At 40.1% G+C, this 19,828-nt stretch overlaps 1 protein-coding gene across 1 annotated transcript in view; it reads right to left on the bottom strand.

The window, feature by feature from the left end:
- Window positions 1-3: 3 nt before the first annotated feature.
- The window catches only part of LOC121276740 (low-density lipoprotein receptor-related protein 2-like), a 61,418-nt gene continuing 41,593 nt past the window's right edge, over window positions 4-19,828 (bottom strand). The window contains 13 exon segments of the mRNA XM_041185286.1: window positions 4-176; window positions 647-788; window positions 1,479-1,618; window positions 1,701-1,819; window positions 2,455-2,676; window positions 3,020-3,191; window positions 3,670-3,795; window positions 3,873-3,989; window positions 9,324-9,440; window positions 9,518-9,640; window positions 11,377-11,748; window positions 12,726-12,848; window positions 13,733-13,852. Of these exon segments, the coding sequence (XP_041041220.1) occupies window positions 4-176; window positions 647-788; window positions 1,479-1,618; window positions 1,701-1,819; window positions 2,455-2,676; window positions 3,020-3,191; window positions 3,670-3,795; window positions 3,873-3,989; window positions 9,324-9,440; window positions 9,518-9,640; window positions 11,377-11,748; window positions 12,726-12,848; window positions 13,733-13,852 (2,066 nt within the window).

Here is a 19,828-nt window from a genome sequence, read left to right as displayed (position 1 = left end):
AAGTTATGTAAGAAAACTGTTACATGTACCTGCCCTACAATATTGTCCATCCTCAAGCATCATTCCAGGGGAACACATACAGGTAAATTTCTTGGAATAGCTACTAATCCGAGGTGCAGGCACACATATATATTCACAGCCTCTGTTCTTCCCATTCACACTGCACCAGTTTCTTCCTGCAAAAGAAAGATCACCATTCTAAAAATATTCAGAACTGAAGTACATGGTGAATCAAATACATTAGTTGGCAAACCCAAAAAGATAATCAATATATTGCACATTAACTTAATGAAAATTCAGATTCTGGCTGCCTCTGTTAAATCACAGTTCAAGGCCAAAGGAGGTACAGCTTCCAGTGCCACATTTCAACAAACACTGCCATTTCCAACTTAATTACATTGCTGTGACCTTGGTAATACTGTTCCTTAAGATAGGAAAATATTGATGTCCATTCCTCCTGCCCCATAATGGATCTACTCTGGGTGAGACTGGTTAAGATTTTTCTTGACAAATTAAGCCTGCAGCAAGAAAAAAAGTACCCAGGTTTATAGAAACCTCACTTTCTAATAGTGGCTACGTTGATCTTTTAAAATTGATTGTACAACATTTGAGTTGCTTTTGTTTGCAAAACACAGCCCAAGCTTACCCGATGGTTGGATTAACTCATGATAAACAATGATGTCTTGAGGTCCATTCAGATTACTGACCAAAGTTACCAGATGTTCTCCAGTGAACTTGTTGGCTTCATGAATGGCTTCATTCTCTTTATCAATCCAGAAGACACTATCCTGGAAAAGTCATTAAGCAAAAATATTTTGTGACCCATTCAGTGCCCAAGTTATGGAGCAATAGGTACAGCCCTTGTACAGTTGGATCATATTTGCATACCCAAATCAGAGTACTTTCGAACATTGAGTGAATAATCAAATTTAAAATGGCGAGCGGAATCCCCAAACATCTACCCAAGCAGTGTGTACAGCCAACAGGAAACGGAATGGCTCATGTTTATATGCTTGCTAATAATTGCACCCAAGTCAGAATATGGTGGGAGCGCCACATTAGTTGTAACTACAGATGGCAATAGCCTTAAAAAGTACCATAACAGGGTTCTTTCCAGTAAGTAAAGTTTTCTACGCAAAGCTTTGATTTTTGAAATGGGACGTTGTAGGGTTTTAAAAAAGTGTTAAGTAACTGTGGCCTTGTGTACACTCCAGGAAAATGGAATGTCTCCTACAGCAAACTGTGCAGATTCTGGAATAGTAGCACTTAAAAAGAGCTCTTTTTGGATCTGAATATATGCAACATCAATGCTTCCTCCCTACCACTGGTGCATTTGGCAGAAGCACTTTTCTTGATGGAATATTCATGACAAAAAGGTTTAAGATTCAACCCAATAGGGACTAGAATTAGATATCAAACAGCTGTCTGGTTATAAGAGTTAATCTATTTTATAGACTTTGGATTTCCAACATTCTCACCTGAAATACTGAGACAGCAAATGAACGAGTAAGAAATTCTTGTGACTGCAGCACCGTTCTTCTATCACGACCATTTAGATCTACGCTGGATAACATGTGCAACTTTGAGTCAACCCAATAGAGGCGGCTTTTCACTAGATCTAGGGCCAAAGAAATTGCTTAAGTCAGGTTTCAGTAGAAGGCTTAAAGCAGGTTTTAACAAGAGGCAGTTCATTAACTAACCAAGTGCAATGCCACTTGGCTGCTGAATCCCTCTGGTAACCAGGAGCTGCCGATCCACACCATTCATTCCTGATTTTTCTATTTTTGCTGGTTCACCACAGTCTGACCAGTAAACAAACCTTTAAAAAGACAAGAGTTGTTAAAAAAAATGGCCTACATTGCAGTATAATAAACTGAACAATGTCTTGTTGCTCACTTTTAGATGGCAAGCCAATTTTTCTAACTTAAAAGCAATTGCTCAAATTTGTTGCTGACTAGAATTTTTAATCAGCCTTTTGTTAATACAACTTAAGGTGTTACAAGGTCAGTCTTGTTAGTCAATCACATCCAGCTCATGCTGCAAATGAGCATTAACACATGTTTAATTAGGCCTATGGCTAATGAGACTTTTTGGAAAAATGTAATTATAACCTTGTAAAAGCTTTAACTTATTGCATTGAAAACATTTGATTGTAATGTATCCAGCCTTCAACTATTGGCTTATGGAAACTGCTTGAGTTGAAAGTCAGTTTTCCTTCAGTGCTCATTATACCCTTTGACTGTACTACTTTCCATGTGTTCATCTCAACTTCACACCTTGATTTTCAGCATGTGAGAAGGTTGAAGGGCAAGCAAACATGTAATATTTACCCAGTTTGATAGATTAGCATTACTGTGGCCACCATAAAAACTTTCACCTTTGATACCAAATTCTTTTAAAAATCACAGCACTAAAATAGAAATGTTGTAATTACAGAAGGTAGAACTACTATACCCAGATAGTGGATCAACTTCTATGGAACCTGGTTCCTTTAGGTCTGTGTCAAAGAGGATAGTCCTTTTAGCTCCATCAAATGTTGCAACAGATATAGTTTTAGTACCACGATCAGTCCAGTAGATATGCTTGTAAACCCAATCAACAGCAATCCCTACAGGGTTGTCTACATTCTTGACTACTATGGAATTACCAGCTGTGTCTTCCCACTTCATAGACACACTAAACAGGGAGAAATGATCAGTTGCTTTGCGCATGCACTTCATTTTATAGTTACAGTATCAAATCAACACTTCATTTCTAGAAGAGAAATCTACTTTTTAAAAAGCCTAAAAATAGTTCAATATACAAAAATGTAGTGTGCAGTTACCATTAAATCTTGATTCCATTTCAATACCAAGTGCCAAACAATAGAAAAATAAACCACAAGATTGGGAAATAATATCTTTAATCCAGGACAATGCTCATCATTGAAGTTTTACTCAAATCTAAGTTTTAATTCCAATGCTACAGAAATAGAAAAGTTTTAGTATTAAGCCAGGATTCATGCACAATACTTTATTACCTGAAAATTGCTTGCTGGCCCAAGTCAGCCCAGAAAATTCTCTGTTCAGCAATGTCAGCATCTAGTGCTACAGCATTTCTTAGCTGCACAGCTACCTGGGTGTACTCATGATGATGCAGTCCCAGCTTCCTGATGTCATGACGGTTTGTGAAGATCAAGTAAGGTTCCTTTCCTATGCACATTAAATAAATGTAAGAACCAGCTTAAAAGAGCCAAACATACTTAAAGCAAAAGACCAATGCAATGCAACATCCACATTTAGGAATTGGTTATGCATTTAATTTATAAAGTCCAAAATTTAAAACACAACTATGGTATTGTTCCAATAATTTCCAACTACACATCAGGACCAATGCAGAAATGCTATCCTACTACACAGTTGTATACTTTAAGTCAGTGAAATGTGTGACTGATCCCCTCCAATCCACTAGAGATTTAAGATGCCACTCAAACAATAATTAATGTACAGGTTGTTCATTTGCAGCCAAGAGATCCAATGCCTGAAACTTATTCAGACTGAATAAGTTTATGCACCAAGGATCAGGCAATATTTGGAGATAGAAGTTTTAAAAAAATGGTAGAAACTGAAGACAGCTTCTACCATTAAAATCAGTAAATTTCCAGTTTAAAACAACTCAAGTTGTACTTGCCAACAGCTTTGCAAACACCATTAGTTGGATCCATATGATATCCTTGGTGACATTCACACTTGTAGCTTCCTTCCAAATTGATACAAATTTGACTGCAGGTTTCAGGAGTTTGACATTCGTCAATGTCTAAGAAAAAAAAACTGATTTCACTTCAATCTTAGAAGGTGACCGATTTCCCATTAGCCTGTTTTTAGGACACTTACCAACACAGGTCCTTGCAGATAACTGAAAGCCTATAAGACATCCACACTTGTAACCAATAAGATGATCAATGCAGATGTGAGAGCAGCCTCCATTGTTTACTAAACATTCATTCACATCTGCAAAGATAAATCCAGAATGTCAATGTCTCCACTTCTCCAGCAGAGTCTTACTGCACATGATCTCCCTGAAAGAGTGTTTGAATAGATTTGTTAAAGTATTCAAAATGGAGAACTAAACAAAACTGATACAAATTCAAACCTTTTAATAAGCATCATCACTAGTGATGTGCAGTCACAATGCAAAGAAAGCTCATGACAGTTGCACCCTTCAAGGTAGGAGACAATCTGCTTAACTCATGCAAGTTACACTTTTAAATTATGGAGCTTGGATTTTTTTTTTTAAACTTTCCCAAATTTAGATGTACAGAAAAAAAAAAGAATGTAATTATCAATGTGGTTAAGGATTGGGGCAATCCAATACCAAAAATCAGCACCTTTGAATGATACTCAAGCTAGCGCAACTAAAATTCTGTCACAGAATACAGACTGATTAAAATGCTCAAAGAACAATTACAACTGGAATCACATTTGTTCAACCATCACTTCAGGATCATAAGTAATGCGTGCCTGGAGCTCTTCCAAAGTAGAAATTTGAGCAAGTGACCAAGGTTAATCTAGTGACAAGAGGATAAGATTAGATTAGATGTTTAACCATGGAAATTGCAAGGAGCCCAGTTGGAATGGTCAAAATTGAAGGTATCCTAGAAGAATCAATAGGCTCAAGTTCACTTAATTTACACATTACAAGGTACAATTAACCAAAAATCTAGAACTATATAAAAATCATTTAAGACTCAACAAGGAAGAATGCAAAACATCTGTGGTCAGTTTCCCAGTTGGATTGTAAACTAACAAGTTCAAAGGATAGGAATCCTTAAGCTTGGATTTGAGAGGTTCTATTCAGAAAGGAAGAGTAGGAGGCTCAACTGCATAGAAATTCAGGCAAGAGTGAGTTGTAGTTTAAGAGGAGGCAGTGGCACTATCAATTGACTTCGTAATCCAGAGGCCCAGGCTAATGATCTGGGAATGCTGGTTGAAATCACACGACAACAATCTAGACTTAAGAAAATCTTAGTAATAATGAAGCAATTAACAAGGTCATAAAAACTCATCTCACTTGTGTCCTTTAGGAAAGGAAATCTAATTTTTACCTGGTCTGGCCTACATGCAACTCAAGACCCAGTCCCATCTTCACGTTGAGGATATTCTCTATAGTTTAGGAATGGAATAGATATCAAACAGACATAGCAACTCAAAACTGGGCATCTGAGGTGCTGTGAGCATCTGCAGCAAAATTGTATACAACCACAATCTAACTCATGGCCCAGTATATCCCCCACTCTACCATTACTAAACTGGGCAATCAATCCAGATTCAAATGCCAGAAGCAGCACCGGGCATACCCAAAATGAGGTATCAACCTGGTGAAGCAACAACACAGGACTACTTGATTGCCAAACAGTGTGATGGACAGAGCAGAAACCTCAAAAAAGGATCAGATCCAAGCTCTACAGTTCTGCCACATCTAGTCATGAATGGTGGACAATTAAACAACTCACTGGAGGCAGCAGCTTCACCACAAATATCCCCATCCTCAAATGATTGGGGAGCCCAGCACATCAGTGCAAAACACAAGGCTAAAGCATTTGCAGCTATATTAAGAAGTGCTGAGTAGTTAATCATTTCAGCCTCCTCCTGGTCCCCAGCATTACAGATACCAGTCTTCAGTCATTTGTTTCACTCCATGTGATAAAGAAACTGAAGGCACTGAATACTGCAAAGGCTATGGGCCTTGATAAAATTCTGGCAACAGTACTGAAAACTTGTGCTCTAGAACTAGCTGCACCCTTAGCCAAGATGTTTCACAGCAGCTACAACACTGGCATCTACCCAGTAACATGGGAAATTGCCCAGGTATGTCCTGTCCACAAAGCAGGACAAATCCAACTTGGGCAATTACAACCCCAGTCTGCTGTCAGCAAAGTGATGGAAAAGGGTCATCAACAGTGCTATCAGCAATAACCTGCTGACGCCCAGTTTAGGTTCTGTGAGGGCTACTCAGCTCCTGACCTCATTACAGCCTTGTTCAAACATGGACAAAAGATGAACTCAGGTGAGGAGAGTGACTGCCCTTGATAGAAGGCAGCATTGGCCAAGAGGGGCATCAAGGAGCACTAGCTAAACTGGAGTCAAATGAAAATCAAGAAAATTCCACTAGTTGGTTGAAGTCATAACTAGCACAAATTCAGTTGTGGCTGTTGGAGGTAAATCATCTCAGTCACAGGACATCACAATAGTGATAGGTAGTTTCCTAGGCCCAACCAGCTTCAGCTGCTTCATCAATGACCTTCCTTCCATCATAAGGTCAGAAGTGGGGATGTTCATTGATGATCATAATGTTAATCATCATTCATGACTCCTCATACTTGAGAATTCCACGCTATATGCAGCAAGACCTGGACAACATCTTGTGCTGACAAGTGGCAAGTAACATTCATGCTGCACATGAGGGGCCATGGCCATCTCCAACAAGTGAGACTCCCACCATCTCCCCTTGACATTCAATAGTATTACCATGAGAACCTGCAGAACAGGGGTTACCATCGACCAGAATATAAACAGTGGCCACAAGAGGTCAGAGGCTGGGAATTCTGCAGCAACTAACTCATCTGACACCCCAAAGACTGTCCACCATCTGCAAGGCAAATGTCAAGGAGTGTGATGAAATACTCACTTGCCTGGATGAATGCATCTCAAACATCACAAGGTGCTCTACACCATCCAGGACAAAGCAGCCTGCTTGATTGGTATCCCATCAACCACCTTCAACATCCACTCCCTCCACCAGTGACAACAGTGTGTACTACTATCCACAAGATGCCCTGCAGGAACTCACCATGGCTTCTTCCAAACCAGCTACCTCTACCAACTAGAAGAATAAGAGCATTAGATGCATGGGAACAGCATCACCTGCAAGCTTCCCCTGCAAACCATGCATCATCCTGACTTGAAACAATAACCTGAATTTCTCAGCGGGAGCAGTCTGAGCCAATCGCTGCCTGTGATCAGCTCTGTGCCACCATTTTATGGTGGTGAGCCAATTAAGGCCTGCCCAGCATTAGACATGAGCCATAGCGCTCAGCACTACCTGTGTGGGTGGGGGGGAAGAGCACGCGAGTGTTGGGGTCAGTGCTCGAAAGAGTACTTCAATCTGAGACATGGAGCTACCTTGGAGAATGAATTGTTATTGAAATTAACTATGGATTAAAAAATTAATTAAACATGTCCCCTCATGTGACTCACATGAGATGGGACCCAAATATAAAAAAATTAATGAAAGCTTTAGGAAACCTCATCCCACTCGTGGATGAGGTTTCCTAAAAAATCTGAAGACTGTTTAGCCTTTGCTTGCCCGCCAACCTTAAGGTTGGACAGGCAGCATTCACAATTACATAACAAAAACAGAATTACCTGGAAAAACTCAGCAGGTCTGGCAGCATCGGCAGAGAAGAAAAGAGTTTTTTTTTTTATCTGTTTTTATCTTCACAATTACATTACTTCCTTAATAAGCCATTTAAATATCAGCAGACATGCAGCTGACTCCTGTGCACACCTGCCGAATGAAACATCGCAAGACAGTGTGGTGACATCAAGACACATGCCTGACACCACACCTAGAGTATTGTGGAGAGTTATGGTCTCCTTAACAAAGGATGGATATACTGGCCATACAGGCAGTACAACAAAGGCTCACCAGACTGATTCCTGGGATGGCAGGATTGTCCCAAGAGGAGCCTGGCCTATATTCTCTATAGAGAGTAATGAGAGGCAATCTCATTGAAGTATACAAAATTCTTACAAGGTAAATGCAGAAATGATGTTTCCCCTGGCTGGGCAGTCTAGAACCAGCAGTCTCAGAATAAGTAGGCCATTTAGGATGGAGATGGAAGAATTTCTTCAGAGGGTGATGAATCTTGGAATTCTCTACCAGAGGGTAGTGTAGGCTCATTCAATATGTTGAAGACAGATCGATAGATTTCTAGATAAAGATAAAGGGATATGGGGATAACCTAGTCAAATGGCCTACTCCTAGGTTCTTAAGTTTGGGGCTTATATTTATTGGAACTACCTGAACTCTCATTTAATATGGTAGGAACAGTTAGTTACTAGTTTTGTTTTAATTAGTTCAGTTCAGCTATAAGCTCAGACTAGTGAAGCAAAAAAATTAACTTGAGGATCTAGGTCATGCACAGTTAAACAGCATAAAAACTGCCTGTAATTTTAATTTCCCAATCGAGAGGACAAATCAAAGTGGACAGGATCTTGAAAGCTGGGACAAGTAGGCAGTTTTACTTTGAGCCCAATTGAGGAATATTGAAGACTTTCACTGCCTGCATAGAGCACAAATAAGTTGAAGTACAGGAATGGTCTTCAACAGACCCAAGTGCTCAGTTTACCCTGGAAGGCCTCAATGTCAGCCATCACTTGAAGGCTTAGTTTGCATTCTAGTTCTTGCAGACAGCTTCTGAACTTAATTGTAATTTAATTAATTTTCAACACTGCTGCAGCTCCCTCAGTCAGTAGTGTTATTTAACCTGGGAAGTATAAATGCCAAGAGCATATTACAGCTTCAAAGAATGAAGACAGATTTTAGATGGAATAAGATCTTGCTCAAGACTGTTATCAGTGCGATCATTTGAAATATAGGAATTAATAAAAGCACAATTTATAGATACAAGAAATGTCAAAAGTGACATGAGCTTGATATTACAAAATGATATAAGAATGGGTATAGCTGCAGCTTAAGACAATTCCCCAACATCAAATGTCAAGGTCTGTACTCAGGACTAGCAGAGCAGTCAATTCTAAGCAGATTAGGACTGCTGGGCATTTTCAGAATACTCTGAAGTATGCTTGCAAGGTTAAATAGGTAAGAAAACTTAAGATTACCAATGTTAGTTTCAAATGAAATTAGGCTTTTACAGCAATGGAATTGGGGTCCATCTGCTCTCAGGTGGTGCAGAAAATCCCATGACACTAATTCATGGAGCAGAGGAATTCTGTATCCTGCCCAATACATATCCTCCAATCAGTATTTTAAAGAGATTCTGGTCATTATCACATTGCCATGTGTTAGAGCTTGCCATATGTAAATTGGCTGCAACATTTCCTACATCACTACAGTCAAAGATGTGTAACAACTCTTATGACCTCTGGATATCCAGAGGCCATAAGACACTGCATAAATGAAAGGCTTAGCCGTAGAGAGCCAAAGAATATAGCCACAGTATACACAAGGCTAATTAGATTTAGGAACTAACAGTATCACATTCACTAAACTGAATCAAGTAGTATGAATCCAACTGCGGCTGCAAACAATTAAAAACTTACTGCATCCTTCAAGGGGTTCATCACTCCGGTCCTTGCAGTCTTTATGTTGATTGCACACTAGAGATGCATTTATGCATTCCCCACTTTGGCATTTGAAATCATTGGGTCCTGTACACTCTAATTGTAGAAGAGAGCAATGTAAAAGCTCCAAAAAAACTCAACTTTGGCTGTTATTTCATGAATTATAAACCTACCACTCTTGCAGATGACTTCATCACTACCATCAGAACAGTCCCAAAGTCCATTACATATTTCATTTCCAGGAATACAGGCACCATCACCACACTGGAAATCATCTGGGCTACATGTTAGAGGAGCTGAAATCAAAAATGGAGACATTTGACAGTTCAATCATTTCATAGCACTTGAATATTTGCAAAGTACATCTACAACTAATGGAATGTCCAAGCACCATTTTGTTTGAAATTGCATTGCTGTTCTGAAGTTTAACTTGGCAATGACATCATTTGTTCAAAAGTAAGCACGTGACCAGCTTTGAAAGTTGTGAATACAGCAGCTCTGACCTGAAGATTATTAAAAAAATTGTCCTCAATTGTGGCATGCACAAGAAACTTCAAACTGCAAAGTGAAAAAAACTCTGGCACTTTATAAACTTCTTATGAACCAAAAGGATCCTAAAAACGTAGTACACCCCATTTGAATCATCTCCAAATGCTCCAAGCATTTTTTTTTTCAATTCAGCAGTTCTACCATTTAATCCTTTAAGTTTTGAATGTCAGCTTAGGGTTTCAGAAAGCATTTCCAGATTCTATATCAATTGTTGAAAATAAGGAGTCTCAAAATAATGAGAAATGCAGATTGACAAAACCCAATTTTAGGTACATTGGGACTTTCAGCCTTGAACACCAATACCCAGGCAAGGCCTAAAGCCAATTAAGGATTAGAACATGCCCAAAGGAGATAACTTTGACAGAAAGCCCTGAAGTCAAAAAACGGCTCTCCATATCGGCAGAAAGTGAGTCAGTTAAGAACCACATGGTCTCATGCAGAAGTGAAAAAAGGCTCAATTTAATCTCCCACACTCCCATGATACTTCATGTACACCAGAAGTGCTGTGTACACAGTGCCATTTTGCAATTGGTGAAGTGAATAGCACCATGGCTCAAGGCCAACCCTGACAACCTTGTAATTCTAACAAGCAGCTTTAGAAAATCGAATTTTTGCCTAGGTTAGAGGTATAGTAAATGCCCAACAGTGAGTTTGGAAATATTGATTTCAGACAACAGGACTACTAAGTGGGAGACTGCTCAACATGGAAAGTTAGTGTATGGATTAAAGGAATTGAGTTGAACTAGATCTAGCCCAGATAAAGTTCATTCAAGAGCCAGCTAATTGGGCTGTGGAAAGGGAAGGTAGTTCATTGTAGTGTGTTCTAATTTAAAAATTGTGTTGCTTTATAGAGTTAGATAATCAATGCATATAATCTGGATGCTAATCCAGAAGAATATCTTTCAGTATAGAAGAAATAGATGCCAATTGAAGTTAAAGAATCTGGACTAGTTTTGGGAAAGCTACAGCTAACAATTAAAAAAATAAAAATCTTACCATTCCTGGTATTCAAATTTATTAAAGTGCAAAATAAATGAGAAGTTGTGTAGGATTGGAAAAAGTTACAGCTAAAGTACCAGGGAAGGCTATTTAAAGAGATCATTCAAAAAGACAATTACCAATTAGGCCATTTCTGGTGAAAAATTAGGCCTGTTGGTGACTCTGCAGGTAGATAGGTTGAGATTATGAGGTGGAGAAAACCATCTTTACCTCATTTCTACTAAAGGAAAAAGTTGCACCCTCACTTCTTGAAAAACCCAATAGCTAAAAGTACATAGTAATCCACAATTTTGAACATTCCTCCCATACCCACTCCACTAAGACTAGCATGCTGATTACACTGCAGACGCTTACAAACGCAATTGTAGGCCAGTTGTCCTTGGTGGCTGAGTTTAAATTACATACATTTTCCCTCCACCATACAGGGCCAGTCCCAGCTGGCAAATTTATGCCAGAAGTGCATGGCATAAAACAGACTACTTACGACAATTAACTTCATCACTTCCATCTTCACAGTCTGCATCACCATCACAGTACCATTTATTGTGAATGCATTCACCAGAGCCACATGGAACATCACCAGGAGAACAAGTCACAGGACGAAGAATGATATGTCCACAATGGTGTGGAGATTCATCAGACTGGTCAGCACAATCAGCATTGGTGTCACATACCCAATCCAAGGGAATGCAATTAGAATTATTGCATTGAAACTCATGTGGGTGACAGATAGATGGAGTGCAGTCCCTTTCATCACTTCCATCACCACAGTCATCTTCCCCGTTGCAGATAAATGCTCTGGAAACACAACTGCCACTGGAACAGGTAAACTCTTTTGAGCTGCAAGTAAGGTGGTCTGTAAAAGTATTTTATTCAAATGGTGTGTTAGTTTAATGTCTATATCCTAGTGCCAGTCAACTGATTAAATTTCCCTCATTCAAAAGTTGGTCAAAATACTAATGATATGCTGTAGACTAATGAAATTGATAAAGGTTTATATTAGTATTGCTTGGCATACCTGTATAATTATGAACCACTAAGCTAGCTTTCTCAACCTATTGAATTCTGAGGCTCAAATGCAGCAACCTTCAAATATTCATCTCTATTTCACCTCTTCCTTCTCTATACACCACAACCCAACCACCTAGCGGTGACTATTACTTGAAAGACTGGGGATCATGGTTACTCATTCCATAGTGCACCCAGAAACTCTCCACTAATCCAAAAACTAACTATTGCAGATGCTAGAAATACTCAGGTCTGTGTTTCTCTCCACAAATGCTGACAGTTACCATTTCAGATTGTAACATTTCATCACTTCTGGAGAGAAACTGTGCAGGTCAGATGCTGCCAGACCAGAGTATTCCCAGCATTGTTTTTATTGCAGATTCTCCAGTGGTAGAACACTGCCAGCCAAAAATTCACAATAAACCAATTTGCTCTTAACATTTCAGATTTCAGAGTGAGTTATTTCAGCTAGCAGGTGATGCTTTACCAAGGAGGAGCTGGCAGCAGATGAAACTAGTTTTATTATAATGCTGCCATGTTAAGTTGCAAGGTCTCAGCTTCGATAAAATGGCTAGCATCACATTACAGTGGCTAAAAATTTATCAATTGTATATCCTTAATTTAGGATGTGTGTAGTTAGAGCCAAGCAATAGCCTGATCTATGGTTAGATGGAGCTCAAGCTCACCTTCAATTAAAAGCTGCCAGCCGAAAGATGTTTAATCAAATCTGTTATTTTCTTTCCCACCATCTTTAGAACATTCATGAGCACTTGCAGACAGACAAATTTAAAATCAGTGAAAAATCTCATGTTAATATTGACCTACCACAGTTCTCTTCATCACTGCCAGTAACACAGTCCTTTTCTCCATCACATTTCCAATTTACAGGAATACACTGATGAGATCCAGAGCCACAACTGATTTCATTCATATGACAGATTCTCTGGTCTGAAGCAAAGGTTTCAAAATTAGTCTTGATAATATAGTTATACTAGGATTGTTATACAGAAGTAAAATTGTACAGGTGATTGTTTCTCAAACACTCAGCAAATCTTTCTACTGAAGATCTTAAATCTATGATAGACCAAGACAACACAGTAGTCATGAGAAGTTTGTCACAGGCTCATACCAGAAAACAACTGATCTCTCCACTTACTCAAGACAGACCAACTTTGTGAAGAGATAGTTCATGCAACCTGAACAGCTTTGGACCAGCATAATGGCTGTTGATTTGTTGCCAGATGAAAAACAGGCAGTGAACCAGCTTGTGCTTTATATACCGTTCAGTTTTAGTTCCCATCAACTCCAAATGGGAAAGAGAAAAAAAACAGCCATTTCCCCCTTTGCCAGTTTTGTCCAATCTAATAAAATTTGATTTTTCCATCCATCTTTCTATCCATTATTAGCCTAAGTTAGAAATGCACCAATCTTCATTTAAAAACTAGTTAAAGAAAACTGTTGAGAGATTGAAGTCCAATAGGTAAAATTCAGTACATCCAAATAGATTTTGCTTTGCACTGCAGATGGCATGAGTTCTCAACTTTACTTCCATTCCAATTGTGGATGCTGGTAAATTTAAAATATATTAAGAGATTAAAGTTGACTGAAGTTTTATATTAAAGTTCAAGCCAAATGCAGAGGTGGTGTGCAGTGTAATAGTTTGTAGAAAGAAAACCAGCAGTGCAAGTTAGTTCTACACTGATACTTGATTTAGAAAAATGATTGATATTCACAACTGAACTTGCCAGCATCCTGTGAAAAGGTGCCACAGGGAATAACAGCAGTATACTAGTTTTAAATCTCACCCAGGTTAAGTGGAAGATACTTATGACAAGCATCTGGGGCTTCATCAGCTCCATCTTTGCAGTCAGCATTGCTATCACACTGCCACTTACTGGGTACACATTGTCCATCATGACAGATGAAGTCAGATGCTTGACAGGTAGCATTAGCTAGCAGGGAAAACAAACATGTTTGAACAGAACTGGTGGTAGACAAGCTACAATTTTTAAATTACTGCTGACTGAAATTAATTCAAGATACATGTCCAAGTTGAACATTTAGCATGTGAGATGCCCAAGAAATCACACCCCTCCATTTAGCCACCATGTGAAAGTTCTCAGATCAGGCAGAATGTAACAACCAGCCGTTAGCTAAAACTATAGTCTAAGGAAAAAGTTTAAAAAGTCAGATGTTATTTTGAAAAGTTTGAATATTCAGAGATTGGTTTTTGAAGTTGTATAGTTTGTGTACCTAAATTCATTTAAAAAGGGTAATGAATTCATGTTACGAGCATGCCCAGTGTATGATGCCTTTAAACAGTTGATTTGGCCATCTTTACAAGTTCCTCCAAATAAGAGATTTTGGCGATGGGATTAAAGTAAAAACATTTGCATCAAATGGTAACAGAGACCAATTAACAAAATCTAGTTCCCAGCACCTTAGCTGCTAGGGTGGCAAATATTTTGGCTGGATTATACAAGGCCTGAGCTTCAAACCATCTCAGTGAATGGGATGCCACATGGGTCAAATTGTCCAATAGATTCAATTGTGATTATACTGGCTTTGACAAATACAACACTCCACCCACCCCAGGACTGGCACAATGTGCCACTCGTTTCTTGATAGAACCACACAGCTGAAGACACTGAGCCCATCACTTCTATTTCCACTTTATAAACTTCTCTCAGCCTTCCCAAAGCTTTGTATTATGCATTCTTTCATTTTTGCCCTTGGTACTATACTCAAATCCCTACCCCAACCATTCCTCCTACCGCTGTAATTCTGGGCTCATCTTTTGGATGAGCCTACAGCTCTCCAGTTCCTCCTGATGCCATTATTTCTAAAATTCTCTCCCTCATTTACATCAGAAAAATGTCAGTTTTCACACTCAAGGGGTCATCAACAACACTTGCTTAGAAAGAACCTTCTCACTCAGTTTGGGTTCCACGAGGGCAACTCAGCTCCTGACCTCATTTACAGCCTTGGGTCAAAAATGGACAAAAAAGAGCTGAACACCAGAGGTGAGGAGAGAGACTGACTGCTCTTGACATCAAGGCCACATTTTTACTGCATGTGGCATCAGGGAGCCCCATCAAAATTGAGTCATTGGGGATAAGGGAAAACTCCCCACTGGTTGGACTCATACCTAGTACAAAGGAAGGTGGCTACAGTTGTTGGAGGCCAATCATCTCCACTCCAAGATATCACTGAAAGAGCTCCTCAGCCCAACCATCTTCAACTGCTTCATTGACCTTTCTTCCATCATATGGTCAGAAGTGGGGATGTTCAATGATTGCACAGAATGCTCAGCACCATTTGCTGCAATTCAGGCACTGAAGCAGTCCAGGTCCAAATGCAGCAAGACCTGGACAACATCCAGGCTTGTGGTGACAAGTGGCAAGTAACATTCACACCACACAAGTGCCAGGCAATGACCATCTCCAACAAGAGAGAATCTAATCATCACCCCTTGACATTCAATAGCATATACCACACCATCAGCCTGGGGGTTACCATTGACCAGAAACTGAACAAGCCATATAAATACTGTGGCTACAAGAGGTCAGAGGCTAGGAATCCTGCAGCAAGTGACTCAGCTCCTGATTCCTACCATCTACAAGGCACAAATCAGGAGTGTGATGGATTACTCTCCACTTGCCTGGATGAGTGCAGCTCCTACACTCAAGCTCAACACCATCCAAAATAAAGCAGCCTGCCTGATTAACACCCCATCCACAAAACATTCACTCACTCCACCACTGATGCACAGTAGCAGCCATGTACCATCTACAAGATGCAGTGCAGAAACTCAAGCCTCCTTAGACAGCACCTTTCAAACCCACAACTACCTAGAAGGACAAGGGCAACAGGTACATGGGAACACCACTCACCATCCTGCCTTGGAAATAAATCACACTTCCTACCTGTCAGTGGGTCAAAATCATGCAACTCCTTCCCTAACAGCAACTGTGGGTGTACCTGCAGCACCTCCCTTCCAGGGAGATTAGGGATGGGCAGTAAATGCTGGCCTAGCCAGCAACACCCACATCCTTCAAACAAAATAAAAATGATTACTTCACGGTCCCTAAAACAGAGCTCGTCAGACGCTGTCCTGGATAAGCAAAACTTCCCTTCAATTAGCTGTTGGGCACACAAACCATTGCCTTCTGACCCCACTACAAAGAGTTCCCTAGCCACTGACTACATCTCTCTCCTTGGCATCCAAGGTTAAACTAGATTACTCAACCATGGTGTCATTTGGTAGACAAGCTTCCAGCCACCTATCCACACCAAGGCTGCCCATCTCCATCTCCTGTAACATCACCTGACTCCTCCCCACCTCCTGCTGAAACCCTGATCCATGCCTTTTGTTACTTGGTCATCCAAAATTCTGCTGCCTGTTTCCTTCACTTGCACTAAGTCCTGCTCACTCATCCTAGTTTTCAAAGCCTTCCATGGATGTGCCCCTCCCACCTCATCCATTTCTAATTCTGGCCTTGAGTATCCCAGATTGTAACTGCTCTACCATGAGAGGCCATGTCTTCAATTACATGGATGGGCCTTAAGCTTTGGAATTCCTTCTGCAAGCCTCTCCACTTCTTTCCTTTTAAAAAAAAAAGCACCCTTAACCCACTTCTGAGCATTGCCCTAATATCTCCTAGTCTGAAATATTTGCTTTATAATGTTCCTTGGGATATTTAATATATTAAAAAAGACCAGATAAATAGGTCACCATCAACTTACATATTGAACAGAAGCCATCATTTTTGCTCTGTAGTTTTTCCACCAAGCAACCAAAAGTGAAAAATGCATTTTGCTGAATTCAGGAGTCCAAAGCTGTAGAATTCTACATTTAGTGATATGGGAAAATATGATAAAGTTAGGGTTATCAGTAGATTCGATGTCAGAGACACCTATGGTAAAGCAATTACGATCAGGAATACTCAAGGCCAGAATTAGATAAACATAGATGACAGGCATGGCCGGAGGATATTGGATAGGGAGAGTAGAGGGCTTTGAAAACTAGGATGAGTGAGGACTTAAGGACACAGGCAGCAGACTTTAGGATGATCAAGTAAAGGCATGGATCAGGTTTCAGCAGGAGGGGAGTTGAAATGGGGTGGAGTCAAGTGATGTTATAGGAGGTGGAGAAGAGCAGTTTTAGTGGTGTGGATAGTTGGTTGGAAATTCATCTGTCAAAATAACACCAAGGTTGCAAGTAATCTAGTTTAACCTTGGATGCCAAGGAGAGTTGATGCAGTCAGTGACTAGGGAACTGTTTGCAATGGGGGACAGAATAGTTTGCATTTCCCCAATAGCTAACTGAAGAGAATTTCTGCATATCCAGGACAGTGACATGCTATCTGAATACCATTTGGTTTTATTGGCTTCCTCCTTACAGGACTCAGATCTAAGTCAGCTGATGCTCAAAACTTCATTTGTTTATACTGGTTCCTTAAGAGATGCTACATTTGAATTCAGCTAGTCAATGGGTCAACAACATTTCATCAAGAATGTAAGATCTGATACAAATCTAAGCAGCTATTCAGAAGCCCATGCATCATGCAAGGACTAGGAATTCAAAAAGATTGTTTTTTAAGAAACCATATGCTGGAACTAATTAGCATGTTAGGTTAAAAGTTACTTTCCCTTCATTACTCAGTTTTCAGTATGATTCAGACATTGCAATGGAAGAGAAAGTCACATGTCATGCCTCAATTTCAACATTTGCCTTTAAAAAAAGGTTAAAGGAATGCAGCTAAAATAAAAATCTGAAATGGCCATCCATTCATCCCTACTTGAGCAATGCAACTGCCTCAGATATAAGACTAGATGCAAGTCTTGCCTAAATTGCAAGGTTTTGCAAGCTTCAAGCCATAGATAAATAAAAGGAGTCAAATAAAGTATTAGTGAACACCATATCAAAATGCAGACAAGGTACTCCAATTCTGCTGAATCCTACATTGACAGGATAAACATTTTTAAATTCCAACTTTACAATTTATGACCAAAATGATTAAGTCAGTTGCACTTGATTTTGCCTAGATTATTGAGCCCAAGGCTGCATTCTGTTCATCTTGACCCCAAAAATAGGACTGAGTTATTACAGACTAGTGAAGACTTCGATGTTATCATTAAACTACACGATCAATATAGCAAGCTGTGCATGCTATTGCCTGAACTTTTAAACATACATGGAACTAAATATTCCCCTCAGATCTTGAAGTTGAAAGTTCAAGGACTAATTTAGCACCTAAATGGCCTTTATATAGATATGAGTGTCAAGTTTAATACTTTTATCCAATGCCAGGGATGGCTTATATAATTGCCAGTTTGATCCTTAAATTTTTATACCTATAGAACCTAATATGCTTGATGAATCCCTCTGCTAAATAATGTTTCATAGCTCAAACAACTTGGCAATAACAGCTGTACACTGGATAATAAATCAAGTCCATGGGCCCTGAACATTCCAGCAATACTACTGAAGACTTGTGCTCCAGAATTTGCCACACCCCTAGCCAAGCTGCCCCAGTAGAGCTACAACAGTAGCATCTACCCAGCAAGTGTGGAAAATTGTCCAAGTATGTCCTGTACACAAAGCAGGATAAATCCAACTTGGCCAATTACCACCCCATCAGTCTACTCCATCATCAGTAAAAAGTGAGGGAAGGGGTCATCAACAGTGCTATGAAGCAGCACTTACTTAGCAATAATCTGCTCATAGACACCCAATTTGGTTTCCACCATTGTCACTCAACTCCTGACCTCATTAGTCTTGGTTCACATGAACTAGAGCTGAACTCAAGGTGAGGGTGACTGCCCTTGACATCAAGGCAGCATTTGACCAAGTGTGGCATCAATGAACCCTAGCAAAACTAGAGTCAATGAGAATCAATGAGGAAACACTCCACGATTGGAGTCATACCTAGCACAAAAGGAAGATGGCTGTGATTGGAGATCAATCATCTCAGCTCCAGGACATCACTGCAGGAGTTCCTCAGATTAGTGTCCTTAGCCCAACCATCTCCAGCTGCTTCAATGACCTCCTTTCCATCATAAGGTCAGAAGTGGGGATTTCTGCTGATGATTGCACAAATGTTCAGCAGCGTTCATGACTCCTCAGATACTAAAGCAGTCCAGGTCCAAATGCAGTAAGGCCTGGACAATATCAAGGCTTGGGTGGACAAATGGCAAGTAACATTCATGTCACACAAGTGCCAGACAATGACCAGCTAACAATCTCCTTGTCATTCAACAGCATTACCATTGCTGAATCCTAACATCCTGGGGGTTACCACTAACCAGAAACTGGCCAAGACTAGCCAAAAATATTGTGGCTACAAGAGCAGGTCAGAGGCTAGGAATTGTGTGATGAGTAACTCACCTCCTGACCTCCCAAAGCTTATCCACCATTTAAAAGGCACAAGTCAGGAGTGTGATGGAATACTCTGCACTTGCCTGGAATGATCCCAGCTCCAAGCACGATTCAAGAAGCTTGACACCATCTAGGACAAAGCAGCCCACTTGATTGTTTGTGGATGGGATGCCAAACATCAGCTCCCTCCAATGCCAATGCACACAGCAGCAGTGTACACCATCTACAAGGTACACTACAAGAACTCACCAAGGCTCCTTAGATAGTACCTTCCAAACCCACAACTGATACTATGTAGAAGGACAAGGGCAGCAGATGCATGAGAGCACCACCACCACCTGAAGGGTCTCCAAGCCACTCACCATCCTAACTTGGAAATATAATCACCTTCTCTTCACTGTAACTGTGTTGAAATCTTAGAAACCCCTTCTTAACAGCACTATGGGTGTACATACACCACATGGACTGTAGTGGTTCAAGGCAGCAGCTCACCATGGGAAATTAGGGATGGACAACAAATGCTGGTCTAGCCAGTGATTCCCATATC

This window comes from Carcharodon carcharias, chromosome 4 (assembly GCF_017639515.1).
Source record: "Carcharodon carcharias isolate sCarCar2 chromosome 4, sCarCar2.pri, whole genome shotgun sequence".
NCBI lineage: Eukaryota > Metazoa > Chordata > Chondrichthyes > Lamniformes > Lamnidae > Carcharodon > Carcharodon carcharias.
The sequence above is the reverse complement of the archived record's forward strand: the minus strand, read 5'-3'. Positions and strand labels throughout refer to the sequence as shown.